Source organism: Haemaphysalis longicornis, unplaced genomic scaffold, assembly GCF_048455015.1.
Source record: "Haemaphysalis longicornis isolate Haplotype H1 unplaced genomic scaffold, Haemaphysalis longicornis Haplotype H1 scaffold_7, whole genome shotgun sequence".
Lineage (NCBI taxonomy): Eukaryota > Metazoa > Arthropoda > Arachnida > Ixodida > Ixodidae > Haemaphysalis > Haemaphysalis longicornis.
In genome coordinates, this window is record NW_027526422.1 from 69,061,675 (window position 1) to 69,080,325 (window position 18,651).

General features: G+C 44.4%; 1 protein-coding gene across 1 annotated transcript in view; it reads right to left on the reverse strand.

Annotated features, from left to right (window-relative positions):
- LOC144145859 (cytochrome P450 3A41-like) overlaps positions 1-18,651 on the reverse strand; it is a 33,421-nt gene that overhangs the window by 6,968 nt on the left and 7,802 nt on the right. Inside the window, exons 7-10 of the mRNA XM_077677664.1 lie at positions 14,543-14,688; positions 8,113-8,228; positions 3,416-3,491; positions 1,244-1,401 (exon numbers count right to left, since the gene is read on the reverse strand). Coding sequence (XP_077533790.1) covers positions 1,244-1,401; positions 3,416-3,491; positions 8,113-8,228; positions 14,543-14,688 — 496 coding nt within the window. The remainder of the gene's footprint in view (positions 1-1,243; positions 1,402-3,415; positions 3,492-8,112; positions 8,229-14,542; positions 14,689-18,651) is intronic.

An 18,651-nucleotide genomic window follows, 5' to 3' on the forward strand; every position in this document is an offset into this window, starting at 1 on the left:
AATCTTGGACATCGTCCAATCATGGTGTACCTCCTCCCGTCGTCACAGCCTTTAGTTGGTGCGTCCGCCACAGACCGCGCATAGTAGTTTTTCTTCTTTCGGGCTTTATAAAACAATTACCGACTTATCAACCGGATAAACGATGGAAAGTGTGTTCATTTGAGCCACTCTCTTGACAAATCCACTTCAGTGTCCCAGGGTACATAACATCCTTTCCGTGACGCAAATGGAAAGCTTTTCTCTGTAACCGGTACTTTGTAAATTTCCCAGTTTAACTTAATGGCAAGTTAAAGCCATGCACTGCAACGTATTGCGGATGAACACAGTAGGCGCACTTTTACCTTTTGATCATTAACAATATACAGGGTGATCAAAATTAAGTCGACAGGTTTTTTAAAAACGATGCACTTAGATTTACATGAAGAGCACCTCTACCATGAGGTTATGTGCCCAGGGGACACATAATTAGGTGGTTATTGATGTCAGCGGCTTAATTAACTAAAATTGAATAATTCACTTTTTAGTGGCTGCAGTAAGCAGTAATGTTCGTATTGAAAAGTTTGACGGAACCGTGTTTCTACGCCGTTTCATTTGGCACAATTCTTCTAGCGCATCCGTACTCAGAGATATCGAACTGCGAAGTTTAATTGCCGTCCGCATGATTACGCATGCTAGACAGCGAAGACCGGGGCAAAGCTCCTCCCTTTTGTGACGTTCCTACTGTGAACGAGGTTGAGGCATTGGAAAAAGTGGTAACTGGCACCCTTTCAGTCTTGGGTGGCGTTATCGCAATCTGCAGTACTCGGAACCGCTATCGAAACACAGAAAAAAAAGAGAGGAGCTTTGCGCCGTTCTCGCCTGTCTAGCATGCGTAATCATGCGAACGGCAATTAAACTTTGCTGTTCGATATCTCGAAGTACGGATGCACTAGAAGAATTCTGCCAGATGAAACTGCGTGGAAACACGATTGCGTCTCATTTTTCAATACAAACATGCGTGCTTACGCAGCCACTGAAAAGTTAATTATTCAATTTTAGTTAATTAGCTACCGAATTCAATAATTACCAAGTAATTATGTGTCCCCCTGGGCGCATAACCTCGCTGTAGAGGTGGTCTTCACGCAAATCTAGGCGTCTAATTAAAAAAAAAACCTGTAGACTTAATTTTGACCACCCTGTATTCTCTTCGCCTATTCATACGAACTATTTTAACGCGCTGAAACTTGTGTCGAGGAATGCGCACCTTTTTCACGGCTTCATTAATCTCCTCGACGAGCTTGTCCTGGTACTCCGGATGCATTGCGAGGTTGTAAGCTGAGAACGTGAGCGATATCGCGACGCCGTCACTGCCAGCGATGAAGAACACCATGATTTCTGCCGCCACATCCTTCATTTCAGACTCTGTAATAGAGGAAAAAGACGGGGCAAATGCGTAACTGTGGGAATAGCTAGGGCGAAATATGGGCTCCCAAATGTGCCAATGACTTCGGTTGTTTCGGTTGTAGTGTATGCAGGCACTTGTTGTTGACTCCAAGGTACTTGTTGTTGTTGCAGGTACTTGTTGTTGACTGGGCTCCAAGCTTGCGACTAGCCGCTGCTGACTTTAGCATAATATTCATTTCACATTTGAGGCATTCAAGATTTTTGGACGACGGAAGAGAACCAAGCGACAAAAGTGCGCATAGAAAGATGTTTATGGTGTCCATCATTCACTATAAGCCTTGCGACAAGACAACAAAGCATTTGGTCTGAATTCTTTTTCCCTTGAGACATTCGAGGTTACCGTATATATTACAAAACCTGGTCCCAGATTTTTCTTAAAGCTTTCAAACCTGGAACCCGGTGGTATGGTAAGTACAACTCCACGTTAAAATCTGCCGCGGGAAATGGGCCAACTTCTACGTGAATTCAGCCCTTGCTTGTCGTGCACTTTTCTCTAGTCCTTGTCTGCGTAGGGGTCGGAATTGTTAACTTCCTTGTTTGTTCAAAAGGAGTATTTCTCCATAAATTAAAATAAACGTTAAATCACCAACGGGCCTCTTTCGCAAGTGTTTTTAACTTAAAAAAAAACACGTTGGTGATCTGTGCGTTAGAAACTGTTAAGTATCTGCTTCCAAAATTTCTCACCAGCGAGTCTAAAAACCAGTACTCTTTCCGTTTTTAATGGAGTGACTTCCGCACAAATCAAGCGGGAAAAATTCCGAATTGAGTCTCTTCAATTTCAACAGGTTGCAGTTTTTTAAGTGAGCTTTTATACAGAACACATGCAACAATGCTGGGACCTTTTTATTAAACCCGAAGCATGCGTTGCTTACATGAAATATTTGTGCTCTGGCCGTGTGGCGAAACTGAGGAAATGACATGAAAACGAACACATCTTTTTTTGAAGCACCAATCTTTTCTATCAAGAGACCAAACATACAGGATATTTAAGTACGTAGCAAGCGTATATAGGAAAAGGCTATATTATTTTGCAAAGGCTCATCGTTGGCAAGTACAGTTATATGTTGTTCAATAAGACAAACATAGACGATTTTATTATTGTCCGGTACCATATATCGAGTGATACAGCTGTGTTTTCTGCTCATAAGTCCCACAGTCGCCCGTTGAAACTAAGCGAAGTGAAAAAAAAGGATGCTTTATAGATGAAGTTTATCGCCATATGTGCCATTTGATATTACCTGGGTATTATTACTCCGCGATCCACATCCTGTTTTGAACGCATTTATCGATAAAATGGACACATGTCACTGCACATCCGCGCTTGTGAAATCGTATAAGCTACATGAAATATATATATCCCTGTTCTGATGTATTAATAAAACTGCTCGAGTTTCTGTGTATTGTATTCGTTTGCTACACCTGTTTCCGTCTAGCAACGCAGCATATGTGGTTGTACATTCTTATTTCCTCTTATGTTCGTCTGGCCAGCTATATTTTTCAATAAATATAAATAAATTCAGGTGTATGGCTTTGGGCAAAAACAGCTTGGTTTAAATTTTGGAGTGAACAAAAATAGAAGGTACCGTTCATTTGCGATAGCGCATTTGAAACGACTGAAATCAATTTCTCAGGGAACATGTCGTGTTTTTTTTAACTGGCTAATGCTCGACTTCATATCTGATCTACGTAACCACATAAAAAAGCCCCATCAAAGCTCAGTTACTCATTCCTAAAGCCCACGGCTGACGAAAGTAACTGTGTGGGAAAGGGTGTTTGACCGTTTCCAGCGAACATGTCAGTAAAGAAAAGGGCGACGTGGGAGCTGCAATTTTGGAATGAAGCTATAGTGCTGACACGGTGTTTTGTGCCAACTCGGTACTGTCATTGGTACTTCATGCAAATCACTGCACACGCTTGTACTTAGTTCGAAAAAAATTGTAATGACAATGTTGGCGATCGGGAATTTTCCTACCTGTTAGCTTGTTGTCGCTGTTTTTATTCACCTCTCTTACAGTGTCCAAACAGAATTGAAGGACGTCATTGTACCTCTGAAAGAAAAAAAAAGTAAGGAAAATACGGTAGTCAGAACCTGTCGCTCGAGCTCAAAATGGGAAAATTTACCTTGCATTTGGTTAGTGTAATCTGCGTGAATGACACCTTGATATGAAAATATTCGCACTAAGCCTACAGTTGTACATTTAACTTTACTTTTAATTGCGGCTCAGAAAGCAAGGGACGAACAAAAACTAAAGTAGAAGGTCCGAGCACACGTAAGCACTTCTGTGTGTTGTACATGCGAAAGCATTAATGCTCTATTGAACGGCGCCAGGTGCTAATCCGAGTGCGTATACGTTGACGTCACAGCCAATGCTTATCCGTGAATCGGCGATGAACCTTTGATGGTAGCTGGCGTCGTCACTGCCCTTGCTGAGTGGCTTTGTGAGAATTTTGTTTGATGTTGACGACGTAGCCAAACGGGAATTGGTGAATCGGCCACGAGATTTTAAGGACAGCTGTCATCGCTTCTGGCAGATCCCCTTAACTCGACGTATGAGAGTTGTGGATGATTATGTTGACGTCGCAGCCAAATGGGAGTCAGTGAAACTGACAGGGGCTTCCAGCAATAGCGGTAATCGTTACAGGCCAGTCCACTTAAATGGGTTTGTAGTTCTTTCTGTATTTAGCATCAACCTGTGGCTACCTTTATATTTAGCCTAACCACGTCAAATTGATTGTACGACGAACTGCGTGTACCGGCTGTCGACGTTTTTAAAGTCTAATTTCACTACGCTTCCACTGCGTCCCTTTTCATTTTTCGAAAGCCGTGATGCCGCAGTGGCGAGTGTTTAGTTGAAACCAATGAAACACACACAGCGGCAGATCGCGCCAGCCATCACATTGTGCTTCAAACGCTGCCCGGTCACTGGGGAATAGAAGGTCTGATACAGCTTCCAGCGCCGGCCACTCGCTACGCAACACGACAGCTTTATTTCTCTCGCAAGGATAGTTGTGCCCTTATCTCTACAACTGGATGAAATGAGCGAATGACGAAGTGGCAGGACCCTCACAGCGGATATCCACCTCTGCATGCCGTTGACTCTCTCTGTAAACTCTGTTTTCCACCCCTCCGGAACGAAGGGCCTGAAGGAGTAATGCATCGACCGCGCCTCAATGTGGCGCACACCGAAGCTTAAAGTTCAACATGGATTCGGAGTATTCACCACTGTGCCACACGCGTGCTGAGCGCGAGACTGCCGAACACTTGTGTATGTGCCCGCGATTTGCCTCTGCGCGAGCAACAGCGGCTACCTGCCTGCCTTGTGTACGACGTGGAGCTAGGCTTCAGTTGTGGCACCTTCTTGGACCCTGGTCCAACAATAATGACTCATCTTTAGGAAAAAAAAAAAACGTTTGCTGCGTCTATTTCCGGACTCTGGACTAGAGAAAAATTTGGAACTCTTGAACTGTGCGCGTGACCACATGTGTACGTGTTCGCGTCTTCATAAACGTTTCTTTACCGTTTTTGTTGGTTTGGCGTGCTGTGCTTCCTCGGTACCATGTGGTTAACCTTTCTATGCAAGTTTATTGAGAGTTTTGTTTCTTGCGTCTAATCGGGTGAATTTTTTAGTATGTGTTTAGTTTTAGTATGTGTTTAGTTTAGTCTCCTAATCTTTCAAATCCACCTCACTGCATTTTAATCATCCCCAAATGGCGTAGCAAGCACTGCCACAGAGCTGTCCTCTCCTGTCCACATTAAAGAGTTCTCTCTCTCTCTCTCTCTCTCTCTCTCTCTCTCTCTCTCTCTCGCTCGCTCGCTCGCTCGCTCGCTCTCTTGGCTGATAAGAACTCACATCAACTGTTACTGAGTATGCCGGCACCCCACAATATTGTGTGCCTCTCAAATATCCTGGCGTCCTCCTGAACTCTTATTGTCACCGCGCTCGTTCTTCGCTGGAGCGCATGCAGTGACGGCCCTTGTCGTTATCCCAAGGACTTTGCAGCGCATAATTTGCAAATATGTGGCTGAGCTCGTGCTTTTAACGTGTTTTTGGCGATGAAATTGGTGCATGTGATGCCAGTTTTCATTGCGCTTGCGTTGTTATCTTCCATGGAGCCCGACAAACTGTTCCGTGTAAGTCGACATTTTTTCTAGGGCGTGTTTTCGAAATGTTCCCTTACAATACGTATATTATAATTATTCTCTACTACCGCTCGTTTCTTATACACAACTCCTTTTTCATCATTTTCTTCGACAACTTGACTAAAATTTTGATTTTGATATTTTTTCGCATCTATGATGTATGAAAACATTGAGAAATCTAGTGTTGTTGGAAAGGCAGTTAAATAATCTGCGTTTTGTGTTCCTGTAATTAGTGTTTAACCAATTTTTTTAGCAAGAAAATGTTTTCTTGCACCCCTAAAAATCGGTTAATTTTCCCGCGGTTACGAAAGAGTTAACCCATCTTTGCAGGGCAAATAGTTTCGGATTTCTACTTTCTTTCATCCACCTTGTTATTCGCACGTTCTTGCAAGTCAACCTCATCGTTTTCTTGCCTTATCTTGTGGTACCACAGTCTGTTTCTCACAATCTGTTTTTTTTTTCTTGGGGGGGGGGGGGGTATGCATGAAGTGTACACTTTAATACTGTTTTTCTTGGTTAGCTTCTCCCTTGAATATGTGCTAAAAGAATCTTGGGTGAAACTTCGCTACGTCTTTTTTTTTTCATAGTTTTCCCAGTACCACTAGCTGTATAGAGCTTTTTATTCAGATCGGCCCGGAGAAGGCGTTCCCTCGTGTGTCCATAAAATGCCCCATTTATCATCGACAAAAAACTTTCGTCTCGTAACTTCCCAGCGAAGCATTGCCCGTTGCGAGGTGGCTACGCGAAAGAAATGTTTTCGTACACTCGGTAAACTGTCGCCTGTGCACGTACTCGAAAATACTTGAACACTATTTCGTAAATTGCAGGAATTCCAGATACCATGCTGTTCTGGGGTGTCTTACAAAAAACTAATAAGAAGGACGTTGATTTGACACAGCGTAATTTTAGGTATTTTGTATCAATCGGATACGTTGATGTTCCATGTGGTCATTTTTTGAATCGCCTCGCATAGCTCACGGAACACGCGTATGATGGATAAACAAGTTTCTTCCGTATCCACTTTTGTAGAATGATCATAATCTCAAAACCTTCTATGGCCTAAATGACTGCCATTAATACTGGTACTCTAAGCTGAATAGATGTTCGTTGTGGCCCTCATTTTAGCCATGTGTGCATTATTGTTGTTTTTGTAGTTTTGTTCGTACATACAGACCATTCGTATGCGTACATAGTTGTAAATAACTGCTGAAAATATCAACACCTCTATTACCACCTTGTACTGTAGTGAGTATCATGTGAGATAAAAAGCCGCAGTGGCATCATACAGGCTATCGGTTGGATTCCCACCCAGTCTCAAATTCTAAATTTCTTGTCCAGGTCCAATACTTCGGCTTTATATTCTTCGCGCCGTCGAACTGCGACTGAGATTGGTTGTGATGTCAAAATGGCTTATGCAATACTCGCCGCCGCAGCAAATTTAGCGCAAGCGAAACGGGCTACTAAGCATTTACTAGAAACCGAGTACCCTAAATATCTTGTGAGTTTTTTTTGTGACAAGCATATTTATTTTTTGCGATAAGCGCACAAATGGTGTTCTGTCGACGGGCCATATATACTGCGGAGAGCTAAGTTAAAACGTCGCACTTGCTTCGACTGAAAAGCGCACCCTCTTTAAAAGGTTGATGAAACCATTGATATTTGCAATGGACCGCCGGGTGGAGGCAACCCGAGTTCTTTTCGTTGCCGCATTATTCGCTGCCGGAACCTTCTGTCGCTACTAGCAGCTCGCTGTGTGTATACGTTTGGTGCATTAAAAAAAAATGGCCCAGCTTTCACTTGTGGTGCAAGGCTAGAGAAACAGAAGAGCGCTGGCGAACCTGCTCCCTTCGTCGGCGACCCGACTGTTCACCTCACATGAATTTCCGAACTTCCCGCTGAAAATTCTCCATGACTGGCAGGTCCGGATCGTTTCGTCCACAGGCTTTCACATCTCTCCCAAAGTGGACCGCGTTAGCTCGCGCTAGAACCCGCGGAAACCGGCTTCGAGAACTCGGTGTCTGTAGCGTGAACTCGGCGTCTGTGCTGCCCACTTCAGGCGCGAACGCACTTGAACCGGCGATAGAAAAGATCACGCGATAGATCACGCCGCGACAGGAATGCACAGTGTTCTCGAAGGTCGAGCTGGCCAACGCTGGGTGCTCCTCACGAGGCGCAGGCTCACGTGCACTCGGTATTTTTCTTGTTTTTTGCGAGCTCTTCACGTGGTTCTCCTCACGAGCCACACGCTCACGTGCGCTCAGTATTTTTTCTTTGTTTTTGTTTTCTGGCAACGCCGTACGGCGAAAGTACAAGCTTGAGCAGCTCTGCTGTTGAAACTTGATCTTTTAAATCCTTTTTCTGTTTTTTGAAAAGAAAACAACTCCCGAGCTTATTCAACAGCAGATATGACTGAGCCGAAACTTCCCTTCAAGGCACAACGACTCGATCTTATGCGTGGTTCTTTCAGCTGGAACAGCGGTGGAGTTCAATTTATTTTCCATACATAATTCTCGGTGAGCTACTATTACCTCTTTAGAGCGCAGTCGCTTCTCGACCATCACTTCGACGAATTTCATGACTTGCTGAGAGCCGTACTTGCTCGGGAATTCAATAGGCAGCATTTTGAAAACTTTAGACATCAAATCTGGAAAAAGAAACAATTGAAACAAGTAAGAAGCACTTTTTTTAAAGCCAGGAGTAAACTGTTTTTTTTGTGCTATCCGGTCATCAGTTTATATATATATATATATATATATATATATATATATATATATATATATATATATATATATATATATATATATATATATATATATATATTTATATATATATATATATTTATATATATATATATATATTTATATATATATATATAAGCTTATATATTATTCTGAAGCACACGGAGATGCAGTATTTCTTTATCGTACATTCAATCATGCATTCAGGGCGCGCACAGTGTGCAGCAACTAAAGTTTGGGCTTTCTCTCTTCGGCTACAACAGCGCGCTTTTGAAATTATTTTAAATGCAGGGCAAAAGATATCGATAACCCCCAAGTCGATTAAGATAACGTCTAGGGAATAGCGGTGCACGTTTAGAGGCTGTTTTAAAATTTTGGGAATCTGGGAAAAATGAGAAGATAGAAAAAGAGAAAGAAAGATAGATTTGCAGTTTCGTGACGCCAGTTCTTCGAATACATCAACGCTGTGAAGTTGACCTTAGTATAACGTATCGGGATGCAGTTCTGAAGCTTTTCATTTTTAAAGAAATAGCTGACGTGCTCACAGGGCTTTTCGTAGTGTCTCTATTACAGAAAACTACCATGAAATATCAAGTACATTACGGTATATAGTTCACATGTTCTTAGTGTTTAAATAGACTGAATGTAAATCACGTGATGCCTGTTCTGGATTCCATGCAATACGCTAGTAAATTTATATCCCGTCCGCTTAGTAAAAAAAGAGAACCCTCAGTTGCCCTGTATATTAATTCGCTAGCTGACATAGTCTTCATTTGAATACAAAAATGCGCGTTCCTCTGAGTGCAATGACTGACGAGCGCTTTTGCTTCGACAGGAACCTAATAAAAATCAAAGGTGTAACGCTCCAGACAAAGCTTCTCGATGGTATCCCAACATGACAAGCGAATTTCCCGCCCCAGTAACCAGTCTATTCATCATTACGAATGTGGCACCCCTACCAAAATATTGTGCTCCTAATTGTTGTAGCGCCTGTGGTATCAGTTTTACAGCAAAGCCATTTGATGCACCCCCCACATGTATTCCCGGGGGGACACAGGCGGGAAAGGTCCGAGAACAGAATGCTTCCGGGAGCATTTAGGGGCAGACACATGTGCCCCGAGCAAGCCGTTTCCAATGCGGCGTGGAAAAATATCTAGCAGCTTGGAGGGGCGTGGGAGCGGCCACCCCGGGGGTTCTTGCCGCAGCCAAAACGGTTTTCGCAGCCGGAGACGGATGTGTAGACGCGTCCTTTTCCGCTCATGCGATTCTTCATTACATCCCGGTAAGCAGAGAGCATGCGGCGCAGCAAGCAGCCGAGGCGCGGAGAATATGAGAACGGTCGGTGCGGCAACAGCGGAAACGCGAGGAGGGGCAGTGAGTGTGGTGTTGAACGCAGCACAGCCGCTCCATAGGCAGTCACGTGGACACCGTCGCACGGCAAGACGCAGCAGTTTTGCGTGTGTGTGTGCGTAGACATTCAACTAAAGGACGTTTTAGGACCGTGGGCATGTCCCACACGTGCTTTATGGGCTACAAAAGCTCTGATAGAGTACCTGAAACACACAGGTCTATACAGCCTCTGTAAATAACTCAACGTCTGTGTGCGCATCAAGTTCTCCAACATCATCGCCATCATCTTCATCACGCCATCAACTGGCGTAGCAAGTTAGGCATTTTAGCCTGGCTAACATCGCCAAACTACATTAAAGATCTCTCTCGCTCTCTCTCTCTGTACGCGACACAGCCGTTCCCGTAGCCAATCACGTGACACCGCCGCCCGGAAAGACGCAGCAGTTTCCCGCACTCTTTTGTACTGCGCCCCGATAAATCAGGCTGTTGTTGAATGTGTTCAACCCAATGAAACCGAAACAGCTGCGTTGTGTATTCCGTCCCTATATGAATTCTTCGGCCCACGGATTGTTTTTTACCATCCGCTGCAATGACGTTGCCCATGACGTCCGCCTTAATTTGCCGCCAGGTTGAACTTCATTTGAAATACGTTCACCGGATGCCGCCACTAGGCTTGTGTTTTCCGCAAGATCATTTCGAATTATGGCGCGTCTTTCTGCATGACGTGCGTGCGCGTGGGCGTTTTACTAACGCCCTCTTTTGGAACGACGTGAACGTCTAGCTCTGCAGTTTCTTTTTGGGCTACCCATATCTCATGCTCCTGCCGTGGAGGCGAGGTTGAGATGTCTCCTATGGACTTCTCCACGCACAAGCCCGACCCATGTGGGCTACAAGACACCGACGAGGCCTTCCTCCTGACATTCGCCGATGGATGCGTATGGTACGATTTACATGCAACTAATACGAGGATCATAAGTGTTCTAGAATTTTTTTTTCTCAAAAATGCTCGGCAAGCTCCGTGGACGCAGTTTTCTCATTTCCGATTTGTGGCGCAAGGAATTTCACGCGATTGATTGATTTATTATGACATTTCATTTTTATCGGGGTGACGATTTGTTCCACCCCATCAAAGGACTTAATGCTGTACTACTTATGCTGTAGTGCTGCTATATGTTGTGCTTATTCTTTGAGCGGCAGGCTCAAGTTAAACTTGGTTAGTACCGGGTGGTAGCTGTTAAACGCTATAATAATCCTCGTTTTGCCTTTCTCCAACTAAAATTTCAATCTTCATTTAGTCTGTTTTATACCCTAGGGCTTGGGAAGGCGAATATTTTGATGATATAAACTTGGGCGGATAACGTCCCATCCCAGCAAAAAAATTGCTGAAGCGTTTTGGCTTTTCCCAACATAACCCACGTGACATAATATTTGGCATAATACGGCATAATGTGGTATAATGTTCTGGCATAATGTTTTAGAATACGTTGTGGCATAATGTGGCATAATGTGGCATAATGTGGCATAATGTGGCATAATGTGGCGTAATATTTTGGCATAACGTTTTTTCATAATGTGGCACACGTGGCATAATGTGCCATAATATGCTCCCATACGAAGCTCCTCGTAATGCAACGTGCTCTAGGCCCGAAAAGAACAGCCCTACTACTCTTGGAGTTATCGTAGAGCTTTTCCTTTCTGATATCAAGTTTTCGTGCACTGCACATTTCTACCGACATGTTCGATTCCACTTTTTCCCTCCAGTTGGTCATTTCTCTTGGCCCTTTTTTGGTTATCCTCGCAGTCTTTGCGTGTTTGCTGTTCTTTGCATTTTTTCATACCGCCATGATTTTAGTCTTTCTTCGCAACTCCATGTCCAGGATTTTCATGTAAACGTACCTAAGAAATTAAGGTGTCCACTTAAGCGGTCCATTGTTCTCAACCTCTCATTAGAACACATTTCACTCCGAGCTACTTCAACTTAAAACTAATCCCAGCCCATATCTAGCTGCACTGCTTCCGTCGTTGTTTTACAATGCGCGCCTAAGTTTAAATGGTCTTTCGTTCTTTGTTTACATCTCGGCGTGATAGTCCCGCCTTATTAGTAGCAGAGGACTGACTGCCTTCGCAACTGAAAGCTTGGATTGGATTGCAAGGATTGCAAGGCAACCGGTGGCGGCCGTCTTCATGATTGTGGAATTTTCCGTGTTAGTGTGTAGCACGTGCGGCTAGGAGAAGTATATTGATCAACACTGTAATCTACTTAAATAAATGAACGTTTTTACAGTACGCTTTGCTGCTGCTTTGAGACACCTGAAGACCTAAATTATGCCCTATCATCTCGCAAAGCAAAACCAGCATTATGTCACTTCATTCGTACTGGCACTACACTATGCAATAATTGCTTTGCAGACGCACGTCAACAGAACAATGTATCGAATTCGGCCGTTTTAATGACATCACAGCCTCGTTAAGGGGAAAAAATGGTTTGGTAGGAGTCATTGTTCACGATATACGTTGTTGTACGACTTCCACCCTCTTTCCGCCGTTGGTCAGATCCATTCCTCCCTCGAACATTTTCTTATATTTCCCTCTTACATTATTCATTCCTATGCTTGCGTCTGCCCTGACTTTCTGTGACCCTCGGTTTCGTGCGCATCGCCATGGCGTGCACAACACAACTGTTTTCTCCATTTCTACCAGAGTAACCTCTATCTTCGCTTGCTCACTCACCCATTTAACATGAGACCTTACACCGTTCTTTACATGGTTTCTTGTGATGGATTTTTTTGGGGAAGGGCTTCCTGAGGTGCTGTTTCGACTGTTTATAAATACGGAAGTTTGTAATGATTGGAGACATGTAGTAGAGGAAATAGATCGTGTATTATACGGCGGAAGTGCTTTCCGTAGTGCAACCAGCCCACTGTAATCCATCGCACGGTTTGTCTTTCCGTATTTCGGTTGCTACTGGGTTTTCAAGATTTCGATTTTTCAAGACCCACGCAAAACGACTTTCTTTCCGGTCGTACTGTATGGCGTAACTTGAGTGTTTTCCTGCATAGTTATCTTTACCACTACCAGTATATAAGGTCTATTATGTTAATAACTTTTCGAAGGTCATTTGCCGGTTCACTCAGCAGGACAAAGTTGACGGTGAAACTGAATCTGCTGAGGCGCTCCGTATCAAAAAGGTATCCTCAATGCTTGCAAAACAAGTTACTCATTCACCGTTCTAAGCAATTCATAAGCAACTTGAAATACATATACAGGGTGATCAAAGTTAAGTCTACAGGTTTTTTTGAAAATTCGGCGCTTAGATATTCGTGAATACTTCCTCTACAGGGAGGTTATGCGCCCAGGGGGACACAGATTGAGGTGGTGATTCTTGATTTCGGTGGCTTAATACCCTAAAAAAGAATAATTAAGTTTTTAGTGGCTGCAGTAAGTAGGCATGTTTGTATTCAAAAGTTAGACGCAATTGTGTTTCTGCGCAGTTTTATTTGGCAGAATTATTTTAGCGCATCCTTGCTCCAATGTATTGAACTGCGAAGTTTAATTGCCGTTTGCATGATTACGCGTGCAAGACAGTGAGGTCCGGCACAAAGCTCCTCCCTTTTGTGAAGTGCCTCCTGTGTTCGGTGCTTAGTTGGACAACGGGGTGGAGGCATAGGCAAAAGTGATAACTGGCACCCTTTCAGTGTTGGCTGGCGTTATCGGAATCTGCAGTACTTGGAACCACTATCGAAACACAGAAAAAGGGCTGGACCTTTGCGCCAGTCTTCGCGGTCTTGCATGAGTTATCATGCGATCGGCAATTAAGCTTCGCAGTATATCTAAGCGCCTAGTATTTAAAAAAAACCTGTCGACTTAACTTTGATCAACCGGTATATGTTAAACCTAGAAAGACGGGAACACCTGTCGCTTGTGTCTTTTTATTGCTTTTGTCTGGTGTTAATGAAGTCGGGGTTCCCAACCTATTGTAAATACAACAGCGTGAACTTAAGAATATACCGCCACTGCGGAATGATAACCATTTGCAATATCGTGAACCTCGCTGAGGAAATCTTTAAGTATACTTCGTATTGGCGGCGAACCCGATATCACGCGCTTCTTGTCCTAATTGTGCTCACTGCATGATGTGCAAGATTAGGGGTCCAAGCGATCAACTCCACATTACCTGAACTCGACTGCAACTCGAAATTTGTTCCAAACGTGCAATAAAATTATAAGGTGAGGAGCTAAAAGGTAATTTTCTAAACGCTCCGAAACAATTTTTTACTTTTATTTTTATTCTTTACGTTCTTCTGGATAGTATGGCATCGCTCGTCGCGCAGAGAAATAGAATGAAGAACCGCACTTAAGATATAAATGAACTGCGATAGCTACGGGCACAAAATTTGAGCTGTCGTGGTCATTGGTCATAATATAGTCAGAAGGCCAAGACAAGAAGCTGGGGTGAGATTAAAAAATTAGTTGCTAGCACAAAAATTATACAATGCTCAGCCGAACAAACACATCGGGATGTTAAAAGATGTGACGTAATGTAGACCACAGGAGGCAGCTTAGTTCTTCCGCGGACATAAAATGACAGTTCCTGATGAAGAGTATGAGGGAGTCATACTGAATCCAGTCCATGTGGGTGCCCTACAATGGTTTAGGTGGGCAAGTCAATTAATTTGGAGGCGATAATCCTGCAAAGAAGCGTGTCTGCCCCAGAGAGTTCCGCTAGCGTTTCTCGCACGGTTATTTACAGCAGTAGTGCAGGAAACTGTCCTTGTCCCCCTTATACAAGCTTGGAAGCTCTCACTCAAGCGCCTAAGGAGTGACGAAGTGATCCTTATGAAATGCTACGAGATCAAAGCTTTATGCTCACAGAGCATGACGACCTTCCAGCCGCTCTTGGCACTGAAGAAGCCGTTGCAGCACGTGACAAGAGGATGGTCTGGAGAGGCGCTGGTGTGAAGGTCGAGGCCGAACAGAAACGCTGCCATGCCATCCATGGAACAGGTCTCAAATAGCCTGCAATTAAGAACAACATCAGATGCAGGGTGGTTGTCCAGGCAGAGGCGTGGCTTTATATTGAGACGAGCTAGTGAGATATTCGTGCGTTCTTTTTATTTCCTTGCTCATCTGTACATGCGCAAACATACAAGCTCGTCCGCTTAATTGTTAGGGTGTTCGTATAGGTGGTATTCATTGAAAAAAATCGCTGTCAATTGCTTTGCTTGGCAACACTGGAAACGGCTATGAACATGGCCGATGCGCTCCGGATATGGCGCGGCTTGTGCCACTGCGTCCGCACGCCGAAGAAACAATAACACCGGCGTGCGTCGTCTGCTCCGTTTCAACCCGATTCTAAACGGTGGTGTCAACAGATAGGTTATTAATCGCACTCACATTGGATTCTCGAGGCATTACTTTGCGTTCGGCGGGCAAGAGTTCGGAACATCCAACACACGTCACGCGCTTAGCACGGACAAGTACCGCCATCCCGCGGAGCCCCACGTAACCAGCGACGGCGCCCTTACATGGTTGCCTGTGTGCCTCGCAAGTGCATACAAGCTATAGGGAAGGAGATGTTTTGTACTACTAAATGTCACAGGACGACGTGCGCGCCACTACTGGGCAATAATTAAAAGAAAATCCTGAAGTAACTGAAAAAACAAAGAGAACAAAATCCCAAATTCGGGTTTGGTGCGTGTTCTCGCAAAACTTGTGCTGACGATAATTCTGCACCACAGGAGCCCGCAACTAATGGGTTAGGGCCAGGTACGTAGACTTGCGCCGAGTCATTGTATCTCCCGTATAGAACGCGTCGTTTCATGCGCACGTATGATAGCTGGGAAGAGCAGCGAAATGTCTGCGCTAAATGGTCCTTACAGGAGATTACGAAATGGTGTATAAACATAAAAGCTTCTGCTTTTACTTCTGGAATGTAGTTCTAGTCCTCCCGCTGTGTTAGCCGACGCCACACGTGGGCCCAGCCACAGCTTCCCGGATTTAAATAATCTCTCAGGCGGCCATAGGGAGGAAGCAGATGTTTCTTCCTTAGCGTATTTCCCCTCTCTGAACTTTCTCTTTTTTGTTGTTTTTAGGACACTTCTGAAACCACCTGTGATCTGTGTATACCGACAAGTTCACCCTGCAGCACCAAATTCTGCCTCTTTATCAAGTTCCCCGATTTCACCAGTTCTGCTACCACAGAGCGTCATGGACGCTCCGCACCAACAAAAATCTCACTCTACGTGCGTCGGCATTTGACGGAAACACTCCGTCAAAACTCAATCTAGTTGCTAGGACACGCAGCATTGGTTTCTTGGTAAGCAAGAATTTTTTTCAAGAATCGTAATAACGGGCTGCCTGCCTATATATAGGCAGGCTATCTCAACCCGCTATCTCAAACCCGCCAGCTCGAGCGTATACGCTCGAGCTAGCGGGTTTGATTTTTGGAAGCCGAGGCTGTATTTGCAATGAAGGTTACTTTTAAAAAAACTTTACCATACCTTTTTAAGGAAAGTTGAGAGAAGCGCGAAAGCTTCCTCACTTCAAAACTGCGTCAAAAGGGCGTCAAAACCTTCGCTAGAAATGCGTCCAACCTTCGCTGCTAAAGCGCGTCCAGTCGATTGTCCAACATTCAAAGACCCGAATCGCGAGCGAAGAACGAACCCATGCGACGATCTTTCGTGCGCTAAATGAACACCTGTAAGAATCGATCTAAATGTATGCCGATACGTGATTTATGAGATAAAGGCATATTATTCTGCTCCTTCTTCGGGATCGATGCGTGTATTGCCTTATCTAGAACCATTCCATTTCCGCGATATTCAAGTAGCCGTTTTGACAGAATGGAAGCTTAGTTTCACGCCCCGCTGTGTGTCGAGAGATCTTATCAGAGCTTTTCGCTCGACCAACCGGTCTATGGGAAAATACATTCGTTTTTCGACCGAACGCCATCGCTTCCACGAAGAAAGCTTTCGCTTTAAAAAAATACTCCCCTATGCAAGGAATTTTAGCGGGGGGCGCAGAAACGCAGGGGCTGGGAATAAATCCAAATTTCCGGGAGTTGGTCATTACATTTCAATGTACTTTATTGAAAATACGGCATTACGGCTGACATAAGACATTCGCGGAAGCGGTATTCGTGCGTCCCAACACTTTCCCTCAAACGATAGTGTGAAGACCGAAATATGTTGTATTGTATCAGTAAATCACGGTGCCAATAATTCTGCTACAGCGATTTGGGCGGAAGCATTTGATTAGAAAATCCCGGAAAGACCACAGGCAGAAGACCGGTTTACGAGTATTGTCACTCGGCGATTTGTGACGTCACAAAACAGAATATATAAAAACGTTTGGAGGAGCTAGTTTAGGGGGTTTTTCTTATGGAAAATGACAGTATGTTAATGTAAAATAAGTGCCTAATAACGTTTGTCGAACAAGTCTTTTTCCATAGACTGAAACTCAAAATGGTATACACCGCCAAACACACGGCCTCTCTACTACCGGTAGTAACCTTTCTTCTCAGTTATGATTTTTGGGGAATGTTTTGTCTTGTTGTGAGGCAGCCAACAGATCTACGTGCATGAATGTGAGATCTGCGGCTTTGGGTGGTACAGTGCGCGCAGCTTTCTGCTCTGCTGAGGATTTTTAATAGGTCACTGAATGGACGACAGCTTTTGTAGAGAACAGTTCACTTCTGCCGTCCGCAATAAACTCTCCACCTTCATGCAGTGGCACACGCAGGATTGTCCTTCAGAGCAGGTGAAGGGTGGAGGAAAGGAATAAGCAAACAAAACCAAATTATGAAATCATTCGAAATTGAAAAAAAAAGCAAAATTTCCAGGTTCCGTGGGCGTCTTTTCGATTGTTCTGTTAAGTTGTGCTTTTCTTCACGGGCATTGCAAGATACCTGGTCGCAGTGCTGAGCCCAGACATCCAAGACACCCAATATTAGGGCAATGCTTGTGACAGAAAAAATAATTGTCGCTAGACGTTTGATATTAAGCTGAGTCAGTTGTCTCGTCCGATATTAGCCGCGTCTCGGCATGCGAATGGAAAACTTTAAATGGGAAAGGGGGGGGGGGGGGCGCCTCTTTCGTGCCCAGCACCGGCACTAGGTGAGGCGCAAAAAACTGTTTGTTATGGCACGGCAGGTCTCACAGGATAAGTCCGCGCAATGTGTTATGTCAACAGAAAAAAAGTGACAACCATTCCTGTACGGGATACACCTCCTCTTAACTGTGAATGGTGCGGTGAAACAAGCTTTAGGGTGACAACACGTTGGATTTAGTAAAATATTTTGTCATTGCGACGCAAAAATCACGTGATTTGTGACATCACGCCCTCGTCTCTCATACGATTTTGTCTTTTCCAGGTGTCACCTTCGTTTTGACAGAATTCTGGAGATTCGGTGTTCACGACGCGTTATTATTTCCCCTCTCGCCCTCATCATATTCTTCCTCACTACTACCACCACCACGCAACTGTCTGTGAGGTGTTTCGCACTCTGTCACACTGCCTAGATGACCGTCCCGCGACTTCATGACGGTCGTGCATTAAATATGCTTTGGCATTTGGAAGTGCTTACATCGCTTGAAGAATGTGGATACCTCGAACACTGATAGACGCAAGTGTCGGAGGCCAGCGGGAATGTCGCTTAGTGGAGGAGGTACGCGTGCAGGACGATCAATGAAAGCGCGTGCTTAGAATATCGATAGAGCCCTCCATTGTGAGGCAATCCGCCGATAACCTTTATCGAATGCAGTCACACCATGCCGCATATGTGACGGCCGACAACGAGCCTAAGAACAAATTCCTGAACAAAGCCTTCGTCGATTGGTGCAACGTGTGGGGATCACACCATTTCTGTATCTAATACAATAAGCCAGCAAACTCACGTCATTTGTGTTCGAGACCGAGTTCTCTTTGAGGGCCCCTCTGTAGCTAACGGCTGTCGCTGGTGCGTCATCTTGGGCGATGGTA